The 19079-nt window shown below is 39.9% G+C and overlaps 1 protein-coding gene across 1 annotated transcript; it reads left to right on the plus strand.

Annotated features, from left to right (window-relative positions):
• Positions 1 to 1734: 1734 nt before the first annotated feature.
• GTF3C6 (general transcription factor IIIC subunit 6) lies at positions 1735 to 12246 on the plus strand. The gene is made up of 6 exons (XM_043963857.1): positions 1735 to 3331; positions 5471 to 5551; positions 7832 to 7895; positions 7992 to 8036; positions 8138 to 8251; positions 11039 to 12246. Exons 1-6 carry the CDS (start codon positions 3002 to 3004, stop codon positions 11338 to 11340), a joined length of 936 nt encoding a protein of 311 aa, XP_043819792.1. The 5' UTR covers positions 1735 to 3001; the 3' UTR covers positions 11341 to 12246.
• Positions 12247 to 19079: the final 6833 nt, after the last annotated feature.

A 19079-nucleotide genomic window follows, 5' to 3' on the forward strand; every position in this document is an offset into this window, starting at 1 on the left:
TTCTCATTTTTAAAGCTATATATACAAAAAAAATTCTTAAACCAGCTTCAATTTCGGTATTATTGGTAAATTTCTCTTTTTCTTAAATCAAAGTTGGGATATTTCTGGGCTTTTGTTCTTCCTTTCCCTAAAATATGTAGTAATAATCATGGTCTGCGCCTATGATTTTATTGGTGCAGGGAAATTCCTATAGAGGAAATTTCCCCATGGAATGCTAACCTGCATTGCAGGCGATTGTCCTGCAAATTACAGTCTTAGAGAATTAGTTGCCTGGGGGTTTGGAAATAAATGACTTGTCTAAGTCCCACAGCCCGGTGGTGGGAGCTGAATCCAAATCTTCCCAACTTTGAAGCAGTCTTTTCCATAGTAATTTTTCGGTTTTGGCAAGGGTGGAGGTGAAGTGGGGGACGATGGGGGGGAGAGACAAGGAAGCTGTCCAAACCTGTGATTTTATCCACTTAGGAAACTTCCGATTTGGATGCTTTCTCTATTGATGCAGATTGACAACTATTCTGCAATTTATAGTCTTAATATGCAATATAGAGCTAATGCAATCAAATCCTCAAAAGTAACTGTCTTTAGAATATCTCTCCTTACTAATGCCAGAGTCTCCAGCCTTCTACTTGCCACATTTTCACCAATTACTAGCGCTCCAACCCATGATTATTCTCCAGACTGTGAATTCCAAGTCTTTAAAGTCCTCCAAATTACATTTTAAGAAACACTGCTTTAGCACTTAGAAAATGGGATTTCAGTTATATACTTTTGTACCGACTCCTATATTTAGTTTTTTAGCTTTAAATATTAGTTCACTGAACTGTGGCAATGAGACTTGATATAATTAATAATACCAGCTGACATCCATAGGGTGCTTTAATATTTACAAAGTACTATATCTCATTTGATTTCATTTTATTGTGAGAGACTGGTATTCTTAGAGTGAATATAAGGTATATAAATGTAGAATATGGTTTTAAGGTGAAATGTTACTGTTCATCAAAAGATAATCTTGGGGGCAGCTAGGCGGTGCAGTGGATAAAGCACCCGCCCTGGATTCAGTAGTACCTGAGTTCAAATCTGACCTCAGACACTTGACACTTACTAGCTGTGTGACCCTGGGCAAGTCACTTAACCCCCATTGCCCTGAAAAAAAAATAATCTTAGGTAATGTTTGATTCATTACACTAAATAATAAGATGATGAATTGCTCTTCACTAAAGTCCCATGACAATGCTTTATCTTATTTAAGAAAGAGACCCTGAATTCTTGAAAATTTAAGCCAGTGGAACCCAAGTTATGGCCGGTCCTAGCAAACTGAAAGGACTTGAGCTTACTATTCATCTGTAAAACACTCTGGTTAAATTCAGAGAATGTCATTATCAGAGAGGTGCCCAATAGGTGATTTTTTTTTTTGGAAGAACAGTTTGGTAAGCAGAGGAGAAATGATCTGTCTGCCCATACCAGTGAAATGATGGATCTTTGAAATAACTGATTTAAGATGAACTACATCTTCATATATCTCATTGTTTTCAAGTGCTTTAAAAGCAGGATCACAGTAATCTTTAAATCACTTGTCTCCTCCTAGTGGCAGAGTTTAAAATACTAAGTTTTAAACAATTCCATTTCTCCAATAACCGAATTGCATTACCAAAGGTAGAGTAGATGATTATCTAATTACAAACAATTGTACCTCTTCTCCCCTCCCTCCCCCCCCCCCCCCATCAATCTACATCGTTTCTATTCCTTTAGCTCACGTCTCTGCCTGAGTTTTATGAGGATTACGTTTTTGATTTGGCCAAAATTGAAAGTTACTTTGTTCACTCACCTGGCTTTACTAACAAGGTTTAAACAATATCTCAGGATTTGCCTTCTCACCTGGAATGGGGTAGCCACGAATTCAGTGGAAACCTGGAGAACCGCTGAAATGTATCCTTAGCCTTTCAGTAGTTCAACAGACGGAAGGCTATTAGCCCAGGTCAGGTGCCATCTTCTCCAAGAAGTAGTTAGTCCCTAATCGCCTAACAGACCTCTCCCTCTTGGCCATTTTCCCCGAGCACTTCTTCTGCCCCTTAAACCCTGTTAATCACGGGACGCCAGGGATTATGCGCATCTGTGCTTGGATCCATCCCGCAGGTTGTAAACTATTTGAGGGCAAGGATGGGCCATTGTTTTCCATTTTGTATCCCAGCGGCCATTGGGGATGTAATTACAACTCTAATTATAATGAGCATTTATAGAACACGTTAAAGCACATGGCATACATTATTTCGTTTGATCTTGGTGTAAAACAGATGGTTAATACAAGTTCTACTGAATCGTCTAATCAACAATCTTCTACAAATTGTCCGGACTCTTTCCTTTTCTTCCCTGCTTCAACCCTGTTCTTCCTTTCGATTCATCTACTGTCCTACTTTTTCAGGGCCAGCTAGACTAGGGGTTGGGGGTGCTGATTTTGTCTGGGGTGAGGGGTTAAATCCAAACGATTAGAAAAGTGTCTAGTGGTTAATAAAAGTTTGAGAGAATGCTGGGCTGTGAAGTCATAAGTTCGGGGTTCGAATCTCTGACAGGGACCTCATCCGTAGGGCATCTCTACAAAGGCTCGCTCTTCCTTCTCTCGCTTTCTGAGGTCAGCTTCTTCCCCGCCGGGCTCTTTTGTGGGAGGCCCACCCGCTGCCATCGCCTTCAGAATAGGTGTTTATGTATATAATCTGGCATGTACAAGACCCTGTTTGGTTTTTTTACGGTTTTCACACACAGCTAGTGCTTAATAAATGTTTGCTGACTTGACCAACAAGATACATTAGTTCCCATGGCACGTGCCAAGAGCTTAATAAATGCTTGCTCGTCGTTAATTTATTCCCGGCAGGACCTCCGCCTGGACGGGTACCTAGGTACGGCTCCACAGCGGCAGAGCACGCGAAGGATCCCACCCGGTCCGCGGGCCCCGCCCTAGGTCCGGCGCTTCTCTCTGGCGACCACAGCCAGGGTTCCTCAGGCTGAGATGGCACGTGAAGTAGAGGGAAACTCAAGCAGGAGAGCTCTTGAACTCATGAGCGCCCTCTTCGGGAAGCACCTGTTATTTCACTCCGCCGGAAGGGCCGGGGAGGATTCTTTTGGCGGAAGAGGCGGAGCCGGCACTGGAGAACACGGAAGTAGTTTCTCAGCAGCCCGCCTCCAAGATGGCGGCGCAGCGTTAGTGCTCTATCACGTGATGTTAGTGGGGGTTGCTGGGAAGGAGGCAAGTCCAATCCTAGGTCTGCGGACCATGGCTACTGCTGCCCTGCGTGAGCGGGCTCCGGCGCGCGAGGAAGAGGAGGACGAAGAAGAGGAGGTAAGTGGCCAAGGTGGAAAGCTGGGGCAAGGTCTGGGACGGCCTGGGAGCCTTTCCCCTCGGTGCCGGCCGCGGTGTGCAGCGTGTCTCGGGAAGATGGAATCCTTTCCCTGGGTTTTAGAACAGATTTCCTCGGCCCGCGTTTCTCTGATGGCCACGGAGAGCCGCTGTTTGGCGTCTCTGAGGAGGTCGGGGCTCGCTCAGCGCTCCTTCCACTGCGCCGCTGGAGTGAAGGAAGGAAGGAAGGAAACGTTGATTAAGCGTTTAATAGGTGCCAAGCAGGACAACGGAGAGAGCGCTGGGCTCCGTTAGAATCGGGAAGATCTGAGTTCAAATGGGGCCTTAGACACTTCCTAGCTGTGTGACCCTGGGCAAGTCACTTAACTCTGTTTACTTTATTTGTCCAATGAGCTGGAGAAGGCTACGGCAAGCGCCGCCCCCCCCCCCCCTCCGTGGGGTCAGGGAGAGTCAGACAGACCGAAGCGCAGCAGCCAGGGGGGCTAAGCCTTGTGCTCGGGGCTGAAGATACAGCCCTCTCAAGGAGCTCCCATTCTGGGGGCCGGGGGTCGAGTCAAATGGGAGGGTCGCTGCGGTGTACTGACATCTTAATGCTTCAGAACCGTCTGACAGCGCCGAGGCCTTTGGTGACGGAGACGCTCCTGTCGGGGCTTCGGGGGCTACGCCTGTAGCGCCCACAGGAGCAGCGGCCAGGCCGCCTCTGCACAGCTTTGCTTCCCAGGATAAAGGCTGAGGCCGCTGCACTGAAAGCCAAGCTTATGCCCGGGGCCCTTGGGTTCTGGGCCCTAGCTTGTCTTTGTCGGGGGAGGTGGTGGTCAAAGTGCTGGTGGTTCGTGACTCTCTTGATGAATAGCGGTCGTGAGGGTTGGGCTGGAAGCAGGATCCGTGGTCTAGGGGCGCGATTGTTGCTGATGGTGGTTATCTCCACAATGGTTTCTCTCCGCTTGACTAGAATTTTAGCGTGGAATTTTAGAGCATGAAACATGTTGATGAGCGTCATAAATGCTGACCTGGTCTGAGATAAAGTCAGGAAGATTTGCTAAAAATAGCTCTTCAATCATGGGTATTCTCTCATGTAGACGACAGTTCATCTGTTTGTCATTATCCACACATGAGATTGGATTCCTTTTTTCTACCTCTTAAGATTCTCGGGTACCGGTATTACCATCTTTACCTCTTGTTTTGGGATCAGCCTATATTCTTTTCCATTCTCTTCCTGCTTTGATCTACTAGAATTTAATGCTACAATGCTATATAGTATTTTAGAACCTAGGACTATTTTCAGGAGTGAAAGTTTGTTTTTTTTCCCTTGGAAAAACATTACCAACATCGAGTGTTTTCAAGAAACCCTACTACTCAAAGCTATTGGAAACAGGTTTTGTAAAACATGTTTTGAGAAATGTTCATCTAGCATAATCTCCCTCACCCCTCTTCACCCACCTTATTTTTACAGAAAAAAGTAAACTTTTTTTTATAATTTGACTAGGTCATAGAACTAGTCTAGATCTCCTGACTTTCAGCATCCTTTAGCACTTTGTCCTAAATGTACATTTGTAATCAAAATGGAAAAGTCACAATGAAATTACTGGAAGGTCATTCTGCTTAACCTAATTTGTTACAAAAATATGTGGTATGTAGAATTATGATGACTTTTCCCTTAATTGCCCAGTAAAATTCTTGGAAAGATTATCGAGATTATTAGAGCAAGAAGGATCCTCAGGGATTATCCAGTCAAAAGCTTTCATTTTACAGATGAGGGCTAGAGAGGGTAAGTAATTTGCCAAAGGTCACACAGTTTGAAAATATATGTAATGGTCCGCAGCTTTGGAACACAGCTCCTATTTCTTTGTAGCTGTTTGTTTTTTATAATTCTGCAACATTCATTCTAATTGTTTTATGTTTTTTTCATATGCATTTTTGTAGTAATTCTGTATGTTATTTTATTGGCTCCAATCACCTCATAAATTCCATGCTTCTCTGTATTCAAAATGTCATTTCTTACAGAATAGTAGTAATATTCCATTACATTCACATACCATAGTTTGTTTAACCATTCCCCAATCAATAGGCATCTACTTTGTTCACTGCTACTTTGTAACACCTTTTCCTTTCACCCTACAGGAGCAATTGGTCATGGTGGAATTATCAGGAATTATAGATTCAGAGTTTTTAACAAGATGTGGAAACAAATGCAAGATTTTGGTGAGTGTGTCCAGCATTTTATGGTTTGTTTAAATTGTTCCTAAAGAAGAGACAAAATTAAACTCTTATTAACAGTGAAATATAGGGAAAAGAAAAAGAATAGCACTTAAATTCAGCAAACCTGGATTTGAGTCCTAGTTCTGACAGGTCCTAGTTATGTGACTTTGAGCAGTGTAACAATTTTTCTGTGCTTCAGTTTCCTCTTCTGTAAAATGGGAATAGGAATTAATATTTGTTCTGCCTGTATCACAGAATTCTTGTCAGGAAAGCATTTGTAAACCATTAAGAACTATAACAGTAATTCATATTTCCGTAACACTTGAAGATTTGAGAAGTGATCTACACTTATTTTCTCAATTGTATCTTCACAGCAACCCTGGGAAGTGGGTGCTATTATTATCATCATTTTACAAATGGGTAAACTGAAGTAAATAGAGGTGAAGTGACTTGCCCATGGTCACTCAGATATAGTAAATGTCTAAAGCTGGATTTGAACTATGTAAGTGTAAGCTGCAATTATCACAAGTGCTTTGCCAACTAAATGTTTAATTATACTTGTTGCAAAATTTTGTTTATAGAGAATTTCTATATTATGATACTGGCTCTTTAAAATTACAGGTGATAGAAAATAATTATCCTTAAAATAGTAAATCACTGTAATACATGGTTAAGTACCTAAGTTGTAGACTTTCTATTCCTATAGATTTAACAGTCATCCATATCAGATGATTTAAGTCAGGGTTAGAGACCTTTTTTTAATCTGAGGTAAACCCTTCTCTCCATCCACTACCTTCCTCAAAATTATTTGAGAGCCATATATCAGGACTTTATTTAAGGGAACTATAAAATATTCAGTGTTCTACCCTTTTACAGTAAGAATAGGAAATATAATTTATTTGGACATAGAAAAATACTATAAAATGTATATTAGTTTTGGGCTGCTACTGAAGAGAAGTGAATGATGGGGGGAAAATGATAGATACATGAGAAGATAGTGAGAAACAGAAATAAGCATGGAGAGGAATGGGGAGACAGTAGGAAAAAATATCTTTTAGGAATTCCTTGGGATGTGTGAATTTTCTCTTGCTATTCTCTCACGCCTAAAATCCTTATCTCTGCCTTTTGGTTTCCATGGCTTTAAGTCCCAACTAAAATCCCATCTTCCATAGAAAGCCTTTCCCAACTCCTCTTAATTCCAGTGCCTTCCCTCTTAAATTATTTCCTATTTATCCTGTCTATAGTTTGTTTGAACATCTTTGTTTGCTTGTTGTCACCCCCAATTGATTATGAACTCCTTGAAGGCAGGGATTGTCTTTTTTGCCTCTTTGTTTGCTTAGCACAATGTCTGGCACCTAGTAGGTCTTTAATAAATGTTTATTGACTGCTGCTGAGTAAGTTGTCACTTATTCCCTTACCTCCCTTTGAAATTTTAGTTGACTGGTACTGGTCACAGCTTTTTAACTGTCCTTTCTTGTTTTGTTTTTGTTGTGTTTTTTTTTTTTAGTGAGGCAATTGGGGTTAAGTGACTTGCCCAGGGTCACACAGCTAGTAAGTGTTTGTTAAGTGTCTGAGGCCAGATTTGAACTCAGGTACTCCTGACTCCAGGACTGGTACTCTATCTACTGGGCCACCTAGCTGCCCCTTAACTGTCCTTTCTTAACAACATTGTGTGATGATCAACTGAGATGGATTTAGCTCTTCTCAGCAATACAATGATCCAAGATAATTCCAAAGGAAGTGCTCTCCACATCCAGAGAAAAGAATTGTGGATTCTAGATGCAGATTGAGCCATATTGTTTCTACTCTTTTTTGTTTTTGTTTTGATTCTTCTTTCATAACATGATTAATACAGAAATATGTTTAATGTGATTGTTCATGTATAGCCTATATCAGATTGCTTGCTATCTTGGGGAGGGGGGGAGGAAGGGAGAAAAATTTGGAACTAGAAATCTTATAAGAATAAATGTTGAAAACTCTCTCTACATGTAACTGGAAAATAATAAAATACTTTTATGATTTAAAAAAAAAGAAAAAGAAAAGGCATAGCATCATACAAAAAAACCCTGTCTTTTCTTTAGTTAATCTTTCAGAGTTGGCTTTACATGGAATAGATAGAAAGTTCACCAAAGAAATATTCTCTAGACCGCAACCACTATGGCTAGAGCAATACCATTTCTTAGAGTATTTATTTGGAGGATGTGTATGTTCAACATTTCCCACAAGGTAACCTGTTGAAGTCTCTTCTAGTTATGACTGTATTTTATAATGTTCCATTCATAGGGCATTGACACAGAGAGACCTATTCTTCAAGTGGACAGCTATGTCTTTGCTGGGGAATATGAAGGTAGGAGGGGATCACTAGCTAAAACTTATTTTAAATTATGTGACTTTCCAAGAAGAACCTCTTTTCTCAATAAATTGTCCTCTACTTTTCCTATAGATACTCTTGGGACCTGTGTTGTGTTTGAAGAAAATACAGATCAGGGTAAGTGATTACTTTGATTTCCCAGGTTAAGTTCAGTACCACAGAGGCTAAATTTGATATGAAATTGAATATTGTAATAATTGAGGTGACTTTCTTTGTAGTCGATGCAGACGGTAACCATAAAACAGAGCTAAAATATAAGTGCCACACAATGAAGAAGTTGAGTATGACGAGAACACTTCTGACTGAGAAGAAGGAGGGTGAAGAAAACATAGGTTGGTATACATCATTTCCAGAAAATAATGATTTGGACTTGGCTTGTGTTATATCAGTCAATCAAAAAGCATTGAAGTGCTTACTTTGTCTCAGGTGCTATTCTAAGGGCTGGGGATATAAAAAAGAAAACAAAGACAGTCCCTACCCTCAAGTATCTAGTATGTTAACGTCGAGATAATACTTAGAAATTAATTCAAGCCTATTGCCTCAGATAATTAGTGAAATACCTATGAGCACTGTATACAAATATGCAAGTTCAGGTTTAACCTCAATAAAGGGTAGCATATCAGGAGCATAGAAGTTATTTCATTGCTTACTGAGAAATTATATTTGAAATAGTTTCCAGAGTTCTGTGCTAGAGGAGATACAATGTTTTGATCAAATGACAGACATATATATATTAAGTGTGACAAAGAGGTGCAGAGTACTTTTTTAGGGAACCAGAGAAGTGCTTCTTGGAGGAAGTGGCATTTAAATTGGGCTTTTAAAAGTAGATTAGTAATTCCTTAGAGGGAGTAAAAAGCATTCAGTGGATAGGAAATAGTATGAGAAAAGGCATAAAAATGGGAAAGGGTTAGGGTCTGTAAAGTCGTCCTGTTTGGCTAGAGTTGAGAGTAGATAAAAGGCTGTAAAGGTAGGATAAGACCTTAAATACTAGGGCAGAGGATTTTGGACTTTTGTGATAAGGAGCTGTTGATGGATTTTGAGCGGAGAAATGACATAACCAGAGCAGTGAATAAAGATCTGTATGACAGCAATAAAAAAAATGGATCAGACAGACAAGAAAGAATAGAAGCAGAAGACCTTTAGGAGGCTATTATAATAGTTCAGTCAGGTAACCTATAATGTTGTTTGTCCTTTATTCTGCGCCCCCCCCCCCCCCCCCGGGCAGTGAGGGTTAAGTGACTTGCCCAGGGTCACACAGCTAGTAAGTGTCAAGTGTCTGAGGCCGGATTTGAACTCAGGTACTCCTGAATCCAGGGCCAGTGCTTTATCCACTGCACCACCTAGCCGCCCCACACTCCCACTTTCTTAGCCTCACTGTAACCTGAGGGGCAGCTAGGTGGCAGAGTGGATAGAGCCCTGGCCCTGAAGCTGGAAGAACTGAGTTCAAACCTCACCTCAGACACTTACTACTTGTGTGATAACTGGGTAAGTCACTTAACTCCAATTGCCTTAAACATCTGGGGCCATCTCCAGTCATTCTGATGTATATCTTGAAACTGGACCCAGATGGCTCTGGAAGAGAGTGAGGTTTGTGACCTAGAACTTAAATCTAGTTCACTGCCAAGTCATGACATCACCTCCTGATGTCATGGTCCTCTTCCAGAATGAAAGGGGCAGGGGCAGCTAGTGTGACCCTGGGCAAGTCACTTAACCCCAATTGCCTTACCAGAAAAAAAAAAAGTGGGAGTGAGAAGAATGAGAAAGAAAGGGATGTGAGAATAATTGCAAAGGTAGGATTGAAAAAAATTAATCTTAAAAAGTTTATATAGAAAGATGAGGGAGAAGAAAGTCAAAATATTACACTGAGGTTTTGAATCTTGGAATTGAGGGGAACAGGGGTGACTAATAAAAGTAATAAAAGAAGAAACAGGTTTTAAGGGAAAGATAAGCTTTTTGGACACTGAGTTTGAGGCATCTGCCAATAGGACATTAATTTGGAAGGTCCAGTTCTCTGTGATTTTGGTCAAGTCATCTCTCTTCTATGTGGCCTGTTTTTTTTACCTCTAAAATGAAGGAATTGGGCTAGATGATCTTGATGATGCTTCTAACTCTAAATCCTCCAAGTTTATGAACCTGTTCTGTAGCTCCTTGGAAATCTGGATCCAGTGTTTGGGAGAAAGACCAGAACTGAGGGTTTAGATCTGCAGCTGAAGCCATAGAATGAAATAGAGAAAAGAGAAGAGATGTAACATTGGGCTATATTGCAATGAAAGGGTTGAAAAGAAGATGAAGTAGTAATAATTGAGAAAAAGGAATGAGTAAGAGGGGCAGCTAGGTGGCACAGTGGATACAGCACCAGCCCTGGAGTCAGGAGGACCTGAGTTCAAATACAACCTCAGACACTTAACACTTACTAGCTGTGTGACTCTAGGCAAGTCACTTAACCCCAATTGCCTCACCAAAAACCCCCAAAAACAAACCAAAAAAAAGGAATAAGTAAGAGAAGTAGGGAAAGCAGGAGAAATTGTATATTTCAGAAGGTAAGGAAGGAGAGAATATCCAGAAAATGAGGGGCTGGAAGGATGTGTCAAGTGTGTCACACTCTAAAGATGATCATTTGATTTGATGATTAAATCATTGCTGACAGAGGTTGTTTCAGGAAATCTATCTCTCTAATATATTGGATTAAGCTCTTTAGAGAAAGGCCTGTGATCATCAAGTAAAATGTCATCTTCCTGTTGTTGTTGTTGGGTTTTTTTGTTTGTTTTTGTGGGGCAATTGGGGTTAAGTGACTTGCCCAGGGTCACACAGCTAGTGTCAAGTGTCTGAGGCTGGATTTGAACTTGGGTCCTCCTGAATCCATGGCTGGTGCTTTATCCACTGTACCACCTAGCTGCCCCTGTTGTTTTTAAAGTAACTCAATTTTCATTTTCTTTTGGCTTTATGTAGTTTTTCACTGTAAGCACACTTTGCAGGTGAACATTCGGTATTTAATGACATATGTCTTGATGTTTATTTGCAAACATCAGTCTAAGATTATATTAATTGAGGAAAATGTTAGTTTATAAATTGTTACCTCTCCCCTATTTCTTGGTGTAACTATTTTTTTTCTGGAACAGGTGGTGTAGAATGGCTGCAGATCAAGGACAATGATTTTTCATATAGACCCAACATGATTTGTAGCTTTGCACATCAGAAGGAAGATGAGGAAGTTGCAGCTCAAGCCCCAGACAAAACTTTGGAAGTGGAAGAGCAGGAGATCCAAGCCAAAGAGAACATTGGCATGGGCAGTGAACTGGAAAAAGCAGACCACTTGGAAATGGAAGATGCTGGTCCTCTTCTTGATAGCCCTTCTTCTGAGACAGAAGATTCTACTTCTATGGAAACTCAGGAGCCTGCCTTAGAAGCCACTCTTAGGTGACATCATTCTTATAGGTTTTAGGCATGAGCATAACTGGAGTTCTGATTTTGGAGAATTGAGAGTGTATAGCTTTCATTTATTCATGGACTCCATGATTATTAGCCATACACATAGTATAGATGCATATTTTTGGATAAGTCAGGACCAAGCAATAACCAGGTAATTCTTTAAAAAAAAATTTTTTTTAATTCCTCTCCTTCAGATTCTCTAAATTAGAGATTTTGGCTGAAGTGGGTATTGTATGTAAGGGCACTATTTTCAGGAGACTTAAAGGACTTCTGGGAGCTTGACTAGAGGGATCCTGAATAAAACATAGCTATGTATTCAAGCCTTTCCTCTAAGAGGATAATCAGGAAATTCTAGTAGTTACTAGAGAGCATTGTTTGGTCCTGCTAATTTTAATCAAGGCATTTTATTCTGCACCCATGATTGGACTTTTTTCAAGTATGGAAATCCCTTCCATATTATTAATGCAGTCCCCATCCTTTACCTCTTCTCCCTTCCCTAACTTAATTTTGAAGAGTTGTGAGGGGCCTTCAGAGGTTAAGTGATTTGCCCCCAGGAGTCATACAGCTAGTATGTCGGGGAAGAACCTGGGATTTCCTGGCTCCCAAGGCTCTCTTCTCTGTACCATGATTCCTCTCTATCTTGGAAAGAAACTTAATTTTCAGAATTATTACAGACTTCTGATTCTATAACATTGGGTTTACATACCTTATTCCTATAGCATGAGGAACTATAGAGGATCATTTTGTAAGATTGTATAACAAGCCATCCCAGATAAGCAAGAGTCAGATAAATGAGGTGATAATGTAGTGTGTTTACATGAAAAGGGAGTAATAAATGAAAAACATGGATTCATTTTATCATCTTGTTTGTTTATAACAATGTTTGGTATATAGTAAAATAAAGTCTTATTTTTCAGAAACTTTTTAATGTTGTCTAATACTGGTTTATCCTATTAAGGTTGGGTTTTTTGTTTTTTTTTTTTTGGTGGGGCAATGAGGATTAAGTGACTTGCCCAGGGTCACACAGCCAGTAAGTGTCAAGTGTCTGAGGCCAGCTTTGAACTCAGGTCCTCCTGAATCCAGGGCTAGTGCTTTATCCACTGTGCCACCTAACTGCCCCCTATTAAGCTATTTTTCAACTGATTTTATGAATGGTTCTTTTTTTAATGTACACAAAATCCATTAAGGAACTACATTTTTCCATTAGCATTCTGGCACACCTTTGTCACCTTGCCTATTTTGAGTTTTTCCTTCTTGTCCTTTATATTTTTTTTTGGTTTTTTGTGTGTTTTTTTGGTGGGGCAATGAGGGTTAAGTGACTTGCCCAGGGTCACACAGCTAGTAAGTGTCAAGTGTCTGAGGCCGAATTTGAACTCGGGTCCTCCTGAATCCAGGGCCAGTGCTTTATTCACTGTGCCACCTAGCTGCCCCCTTGTCCTTTATATTGACATGAAATGTCGCTGTCTTTTTCAAAGAGCTAAATAATGTAGCCAATTTTGTAGTATGCCACTTGGAAAGTATTCTCTTACTGATTCTTCAGACTGCTATCTTCTTATAAGTTTCTCTTTATAGACTCATCAAATCTTAATTGGAAAGGCATGCATTACAAACATAGAAAAGGCAAGTTTTGTGTCTTTTTTTAAAATAGAAAGATGAGATGTAAGTTCTTAGATACTAGCAATTAATCTTCTAAATTCAATAGTATTCACCAGATATTCATTGAGCACCTAAAATGTATAAGGCTGTGTAAATTATGTGAAGAATACAAAGATGAGTAAGACTGATATTTCCTTTCTAAGACCTGAAGATTGATTAGGAGTGAGGACATCTATACAAATACACTGAGGCACTGTATGACAAATGCCATTTGAGTTAAGTTTTTTGACTTGGGTTTTTTGTTTGTTGTTTTTGTGGGGCAATGAGGGTTAAGTGACTTGCCCAAAGTTACACAGCTAGTAAGTGTCAAGTGTCTGAGGCCGGATTTGAACTCGGGTCCTCCTAAATCCAGGGCCGGCGCTTTATCCATTGCACCACCTAGCTTCCCCCCTTGACTTGGGTTTTAAAGAATGAAGTGAACAACTTTGATAGAAAGGAGATAAAAGCATTACTAGCAGGAAAGTTCAAGGTATATTGCAGAACAAAGAATTTGGCTAGAGAAGAGAATGGGGATAGTGGGAGATAAGGTGAGAAAAGTAGGCAGGTCCCAGATTGTGGAGGGCCCCATTAGAAGTTTATAATTTTTCAAGAAGTGTTTCCTATTTCAGATTGATGGCTTAAAGGTGAAAATAATCTCTGCAAGGTGCAGTTCTAAACTCAACTTCTAAGAATGTTGAGGGTTTGTAAAATAATTCTATTCTATCAAAGGAGACAGAATTTAATGTAACTCAGTGCTTGATATTGAGGGTATGCACCATTATGGGGACCTTTTACTATCTAGGCTTATTTGTCTCCATCTAAGTTGCAGCTGGAATCATCAGTGTATATCCCTTTTCCCAAGGGTAGTCAGCTTCCCTTCTAAGCAAGAACCCCCTTATCCCTCACTCCACTGGAGAATTGTATTCACAGTACTTCCTGGTGTGGGCATCCATCAAGGGATCAGGTCCGGATATGTTGCTCTTTGTTTCTGTCATTGTCCTTAGTTCCTTCCTTCTGAAGATGCCCTCTCCAGTTGGTCCAGTAGTGCTAGCTCAAGGAAAGGATTATATTGAGGTCATAATGTTTTACAAAGATTTCAATACCCAGGGACAACATGACTTCCAGGGTATTTATATCTACAAAGTGCTATTGGAGTGCTGTCCATTGCTGAGTTGGGATGAAATGTTTCCCCTCCTACCTCAGTTCTGGCAGCTTCCTTCAGCTCACCCAGTATTCCCCATAAATTTTGTAGTTCATCCCTACACCTTTCAGTGGAGACTGGGCATGCAAATTTACATATGACTGCCTCTAGAAAGCACAGTAATTAGGGGGGAGGCAAACAGATACTGAGTGAGAACAAAGAACAAATTCATCAAATACCATATTAATTATGAGAAGTGGGAGATGCTTTCATATATCTCCTGCCCTTTTTACCTTAAGTCTTCCTCTCCTGATGGAAGAAGTTTAAGAGATTAGCTAGGGAGATACAAACTGAAGTAAAGATTTAAGTTGAGATTTTTTAGTCTTCAAAATTAATCCTCATCTCTTAAGCATTAGCACATATGCTGACACTAGGGACTTAGGAAAAATGGCCAAAAAAAGGGACAAAATACTCCATTTTAGTTCCTCTCTCGTTTTTTCTTTCCTCCATTTTGGTTCCTTCATGCTATTCTATGACTATCCAAAGCAATCCACCCCACTTTGACCTACTCTCCAGTGTTTCTCCCCTCCTAACACCTCTAGATTTAGTGCCACCTCTTTTTCCTTTCTTCCTTGCCAATTCAATCCAACCTCCACTGGAAAGCTGCAACTATCAACTAAATGGTAACCTTACTATCAGATTAAAGTAATGGAGACTAGGGTTATCTCACAGGGCTTATGGATTTTATAAAAGAATCTGTCATCCAAGTGAATCTTCCTGGAATAAGCTCGAGAAGCTTTTTGACTAAGGTCTACTTTATATATTCCTCGTCCTATTTCACCTGCCTTTCTTCCCCTCTACCTAGCTTGCCTGGGATTAAATATATATGGAATCAACAGTGCTATTGCACAAACTGAGGAGAAACATGACTGCATATGTACCCATTAACTTATGTATATGTCATTTAAAACGTCTATGGAGGCAGCTAGGTGGCAGAGTGGATAAAGCACCGGCCATGGATTCAGGAGGACCTGAATTCAAATGCGGCCTCAGACACTTGACACTTACTAGCTTTGTGACTCTGGGCAAGTCTCTTAACCCTTATTGCCCCGCAAAAAAACAAAAAACCGTTTATGGACTTATTTTGTGGTTCACAAAAGTCCTATGCCATTACTTCACTGTGGTTCGGAGCTTGGCTTGAGGCTATGCCAGCCAAGCACAGACTCTGGGAGAAAAGCTCCTGATAGAAAAGCTTGGAGTAGGGGCCTTGGTAAAAACAAAACAAGACAAAACAAAACCGAGTCAAGGACCAGCCTAGTTAATCATGATGAAACATATTACCAATAGACTGGTCACCTAGTGATAACCCTTTTATAGCCATGGTATTCCATAAAACAGAAGAATAAAGAGTGGTCCTCAGTCCTGTGAAGGCCTTTTCCATTTCTGCAATGACAGTGGAAGAATAGCAGAAAGGGGACAGAAGATGCTAAGAAATCCTTGTGTTTAGGTGGGTCAATAAACTTTGATTATTGGTACTGAAAAAGTGAGATCCTTGTCTGGTGACCATGAAGTGGACATTTTGCTGGAGGAGCTGACTCATATCAATCTCTTGACATTTTGTTCTAAAAGAGAATGTAAAAGAAGGGAATTAGCATTTGTATAACATCTGGCATTGTGTGTATAGTACCTGGCACTGTGCTAAGCACTAAAAAAAAACACACATATTGCATTTGATCCTCCTAACAACACTGCAAAGTAGGTGCTATTATTATTCCCATTTAACAACTGAAGAAACTGAAGCAGACCAAGGTTAAGTGACTTGCCCAGCGTCACACAGCTAGTAAGTACTTGAGGTCAAAATTGAATTCAGGTCTTCCTGACTTCAGAAGAAGGAAGTTGCACTTAAACAGAAGGATTACTCACAGCTACTACTTAGAGAAGCAAGGAAATGAGTTGGCAGGTTTTATCATTTGCACTGTAACGTTAAAATGAAGTTAGACTAAGGTACAAAATTGCAACTATGATCTATTTATTTTTTTGTTTTGGGGGGCTTTTTTGCAGGGCAATGAGGGTTAAGTGACTTGCCCAGGGTCATACAGTTAGTTAAGTGTCAAGTATCTGAGGCTGGATTTGAACTCAGGTCCTCCTGAATCCAGGGCCAGTGCTTTATCCACTGAGCCACCTGGCTGCCCCTGATCTATTTATTAATAAAGCTCAGATTTACCAATAAATAGGATCTCAGCTTCCCCAGCTAAGCTAAGACCCTGAACTTATAGTTCAACTTTTATAGTTTTGGGGAATATACAATAGGGCAGGGAACAAGTTAGCATTTGTTAAAAGAATTCAACATCATGAATGGCAAAATCAGAATGATTGGTTACAGAGCTAAAGCATGGGGTGACAATATGATTGGTTGAAAATTGGGAATGAGGTATTCCCTCATTTGCCTCCTGTGACTAAGAAATGTTCATTGTTTGAGTCTACCAGCAAGGTTAAAGATAGTGGACCAGACTTCTTTGGATAACAAACTAGACATCCTTGAAGAATAGCTTGGTGGTGTGAAGATACTAGTCTGCTCCCTGCTATCCATCTGCATCCTTTGAGGATATCGGATTTCCTTAAGGCAAGAATAGAACAGTGATTAGCAGAAGAATAGGATTTTTTTTTTTTTTTGCAGGCAATGGGAGTTAAGTGACTTGCCCAGGGTCACACAGCTAGTAAGTGTCAAGTGTCTGAGGCCGGATTTGAACTCAGGTACTCCTGAATCCAGGGCCGGTGCTTTAACCACTGCGCCATCTAGCTGCCCCAAGAATAGGATTTTTAATATTAACTTATTATAGGTCAGCTGAATTTCTGAACTTAGTTCAGAGACAAAGAATCATGATTTAGGCAATTACAGGATAAAATCAATTAACTATAAATAGTCCCCATTTTAAAAGTTTTACAAAATCAATCTTATTATTTCAGCACAAAAGCCAAGTCAGAAGCACTTATTAAGAAATATTTGTGGGGCATTTGGTCATATCATATATTACAGTGTTAATGATTAGTATTTGAAAAAAAATGAAAATAGTTGCAACTCACATATCAATATATGAGGAAGAAGTAGTAGAGAAGTTCTATTATGAATTTGATAAAACTCTCCAAACTAACATACTCTCCAATACTTAGTGACTTTAATACAAAAAGTGGGATAAGGTAAGGATGGAGAGAAATATATGGGAAAATGTGCTTCACGAGAAAGAAATGAACAAGGCAAAAGACTTGTAGAATATACAGAAGCCTCATGTCTCTATATCACAAACATTTTCTTTAAAAAAACAACAACAAATTAGTAGGCTCTAGAGTTAACAAGCACTAAACAGTATCACAAAGAATGAAAATGGCTACATTTTGAGTTCAAATGCGGCCTTAGACACTTGACACTTACTAGCTGTGTGACCCTGGGCAAGTCACTTAACCCTCATTGCCCTGTCAAAAAACAAACAAACAAACAAAAAAGTTCTGAAAATGGCTACATTTTCACAGGCAGGAAAAGACTTTTGGACATGGAAGTTATCTCTGAGCTGTCTGCACAGTCAGACCACTAACTTAGAGCTAAGGTCAGAATTTAAAATAAATACAAAGAATGAATAGTAATGAGAAAGCAGATGGTGTATAACTCTGGGGGCAGCTAGGTGGCTCAGTGGATAAAGCACCAGCCCTGAATTCAGGAGGACCTGAGTTCAAATCTGGCCTCAGACACTTGACACTAGCTGTGTGACCCTGGGCAAATCACTTAACCCCCATTGCCCTGCAAAATAAATAAATAGATTCAACTCTGGGGGCAGCTAGGAGGTGCAGTGGAGAAAGCACCAGCCCTGGATTCAGGAGGACCTGAGTTCAAATTCTACTTCAGACACTTGACTCTTACTAGCTGTGTGATCCTGGACAAGTCACTTAACCCTCATTGCCACACACACCCCCAAAAAGATTCTATTCTAATTTTTCAAGCAAGCTATTGAAAAACAAAAATGGGAAATGAACATCAAAATAACCTTGACACTGGCTAAATAATTTCATCCAGAAGTTAAGCCAGTGTAAATTGCTACAAGAGGAGCCCAGAAATCACTTTACTTATCCAATATTCAACTTATTTGCCAAATAGTGAGAGAGGCCCACCAAGTGCAACACCAGGTTAGAATATAAATACTCCTACAAATAATAAATATAAAACTCCTACAAAGAAGGAGTATGGATGATTGTGAACAGTACTGTCTTATAAAGTAGACAGAAGCAGTGGAGGGTAAAACCAGTCTCTCGAGAGGTTGGCAAGATATCCAACCAAGCTAAATCATTCCAAAGGCATTTAAGGATGAAAATGGAAAGGAGATTACAAACAGAAAAAAAATGGAAAAGATTTCCAAAAATTATTACAAGCTTTTCTCCATCAGTGATGATGGAACCACTAGACTTAGACCCTTGGACCCTAATGTTCATTTCTTTCTCATGAACCACATTTTCCCATATATTTCTCCCCATCCTTACCTTATCCCACCTTTTGTATTAAAGTCACTAATTATTGGAGAGTATGTTAATTTAGTTTGGAGAGTTTATTTTGTAAATTTATCCCTTAAGGCCCTTGTGTCAGGGGCAATACAACTGTAAGGGCCTTAAGGGATAAATTTACAAAGTAAAGGAAGTGAAGATACCAAAGGTGTAGAAAATTAGTAAAATATACCTTATCTTCCTTTTATTTAAAGTTTTATGAGGGTCAACTATACATAAATTGAGGATATTCTCAATGAGGGTTAAGATGAAACAAGCAGGCTTTCACAAACAATATTTAAAACATTAACTTCTAAGTTCTTTTTACCACAAAATGTTTCCTATCCATATAGCAAGATAATTCAAGATTCCTTGGGAAATGTAACAACAGATATGTTCAATAACCTGATAATAAACATTAAGTGAAG

This window comes from Dromiciops gliroides, chromosome 4 (assembly GCF_019393635.1).
Source record: "Dromiciops gliroides isolate mDroGli1 chromosome 4, mDroGli1.pri, whole genome shotgun sequence".
NCBI classification, from domain to species: Eukaryota; Metazoa; Chordata; class Mammalia; order Microbiotheria; family Microbiotheriidae; genus Dromiciops; species Dromiciops gliroides.

Excerpts from the sequence above, each read along its gene's own strand:
- GTF3C6 (XM_043963857.1), top strand. The coding sequence starts at position 3,002 with ATGGCACGTGAAGTAGAGGGAAACTCAAGCAGGAGAGCTCTTGAACTC. Across the intron at positions 5,552-7,831 it reads GAAACAAATGCAAGATTTTG|GGCATTGACACAGAGAGACC; the intron begins GTGAGTGTGTCC and ends TTCCATTCATAG. Across the intron at positions 8,037-8,137 it reads TGAAGAAAATACAGATCAGG|TCGATGCAGACGGTAACCAT; the intron begins GTAAGTGATTAC and ends CTTTCTTTGTAG.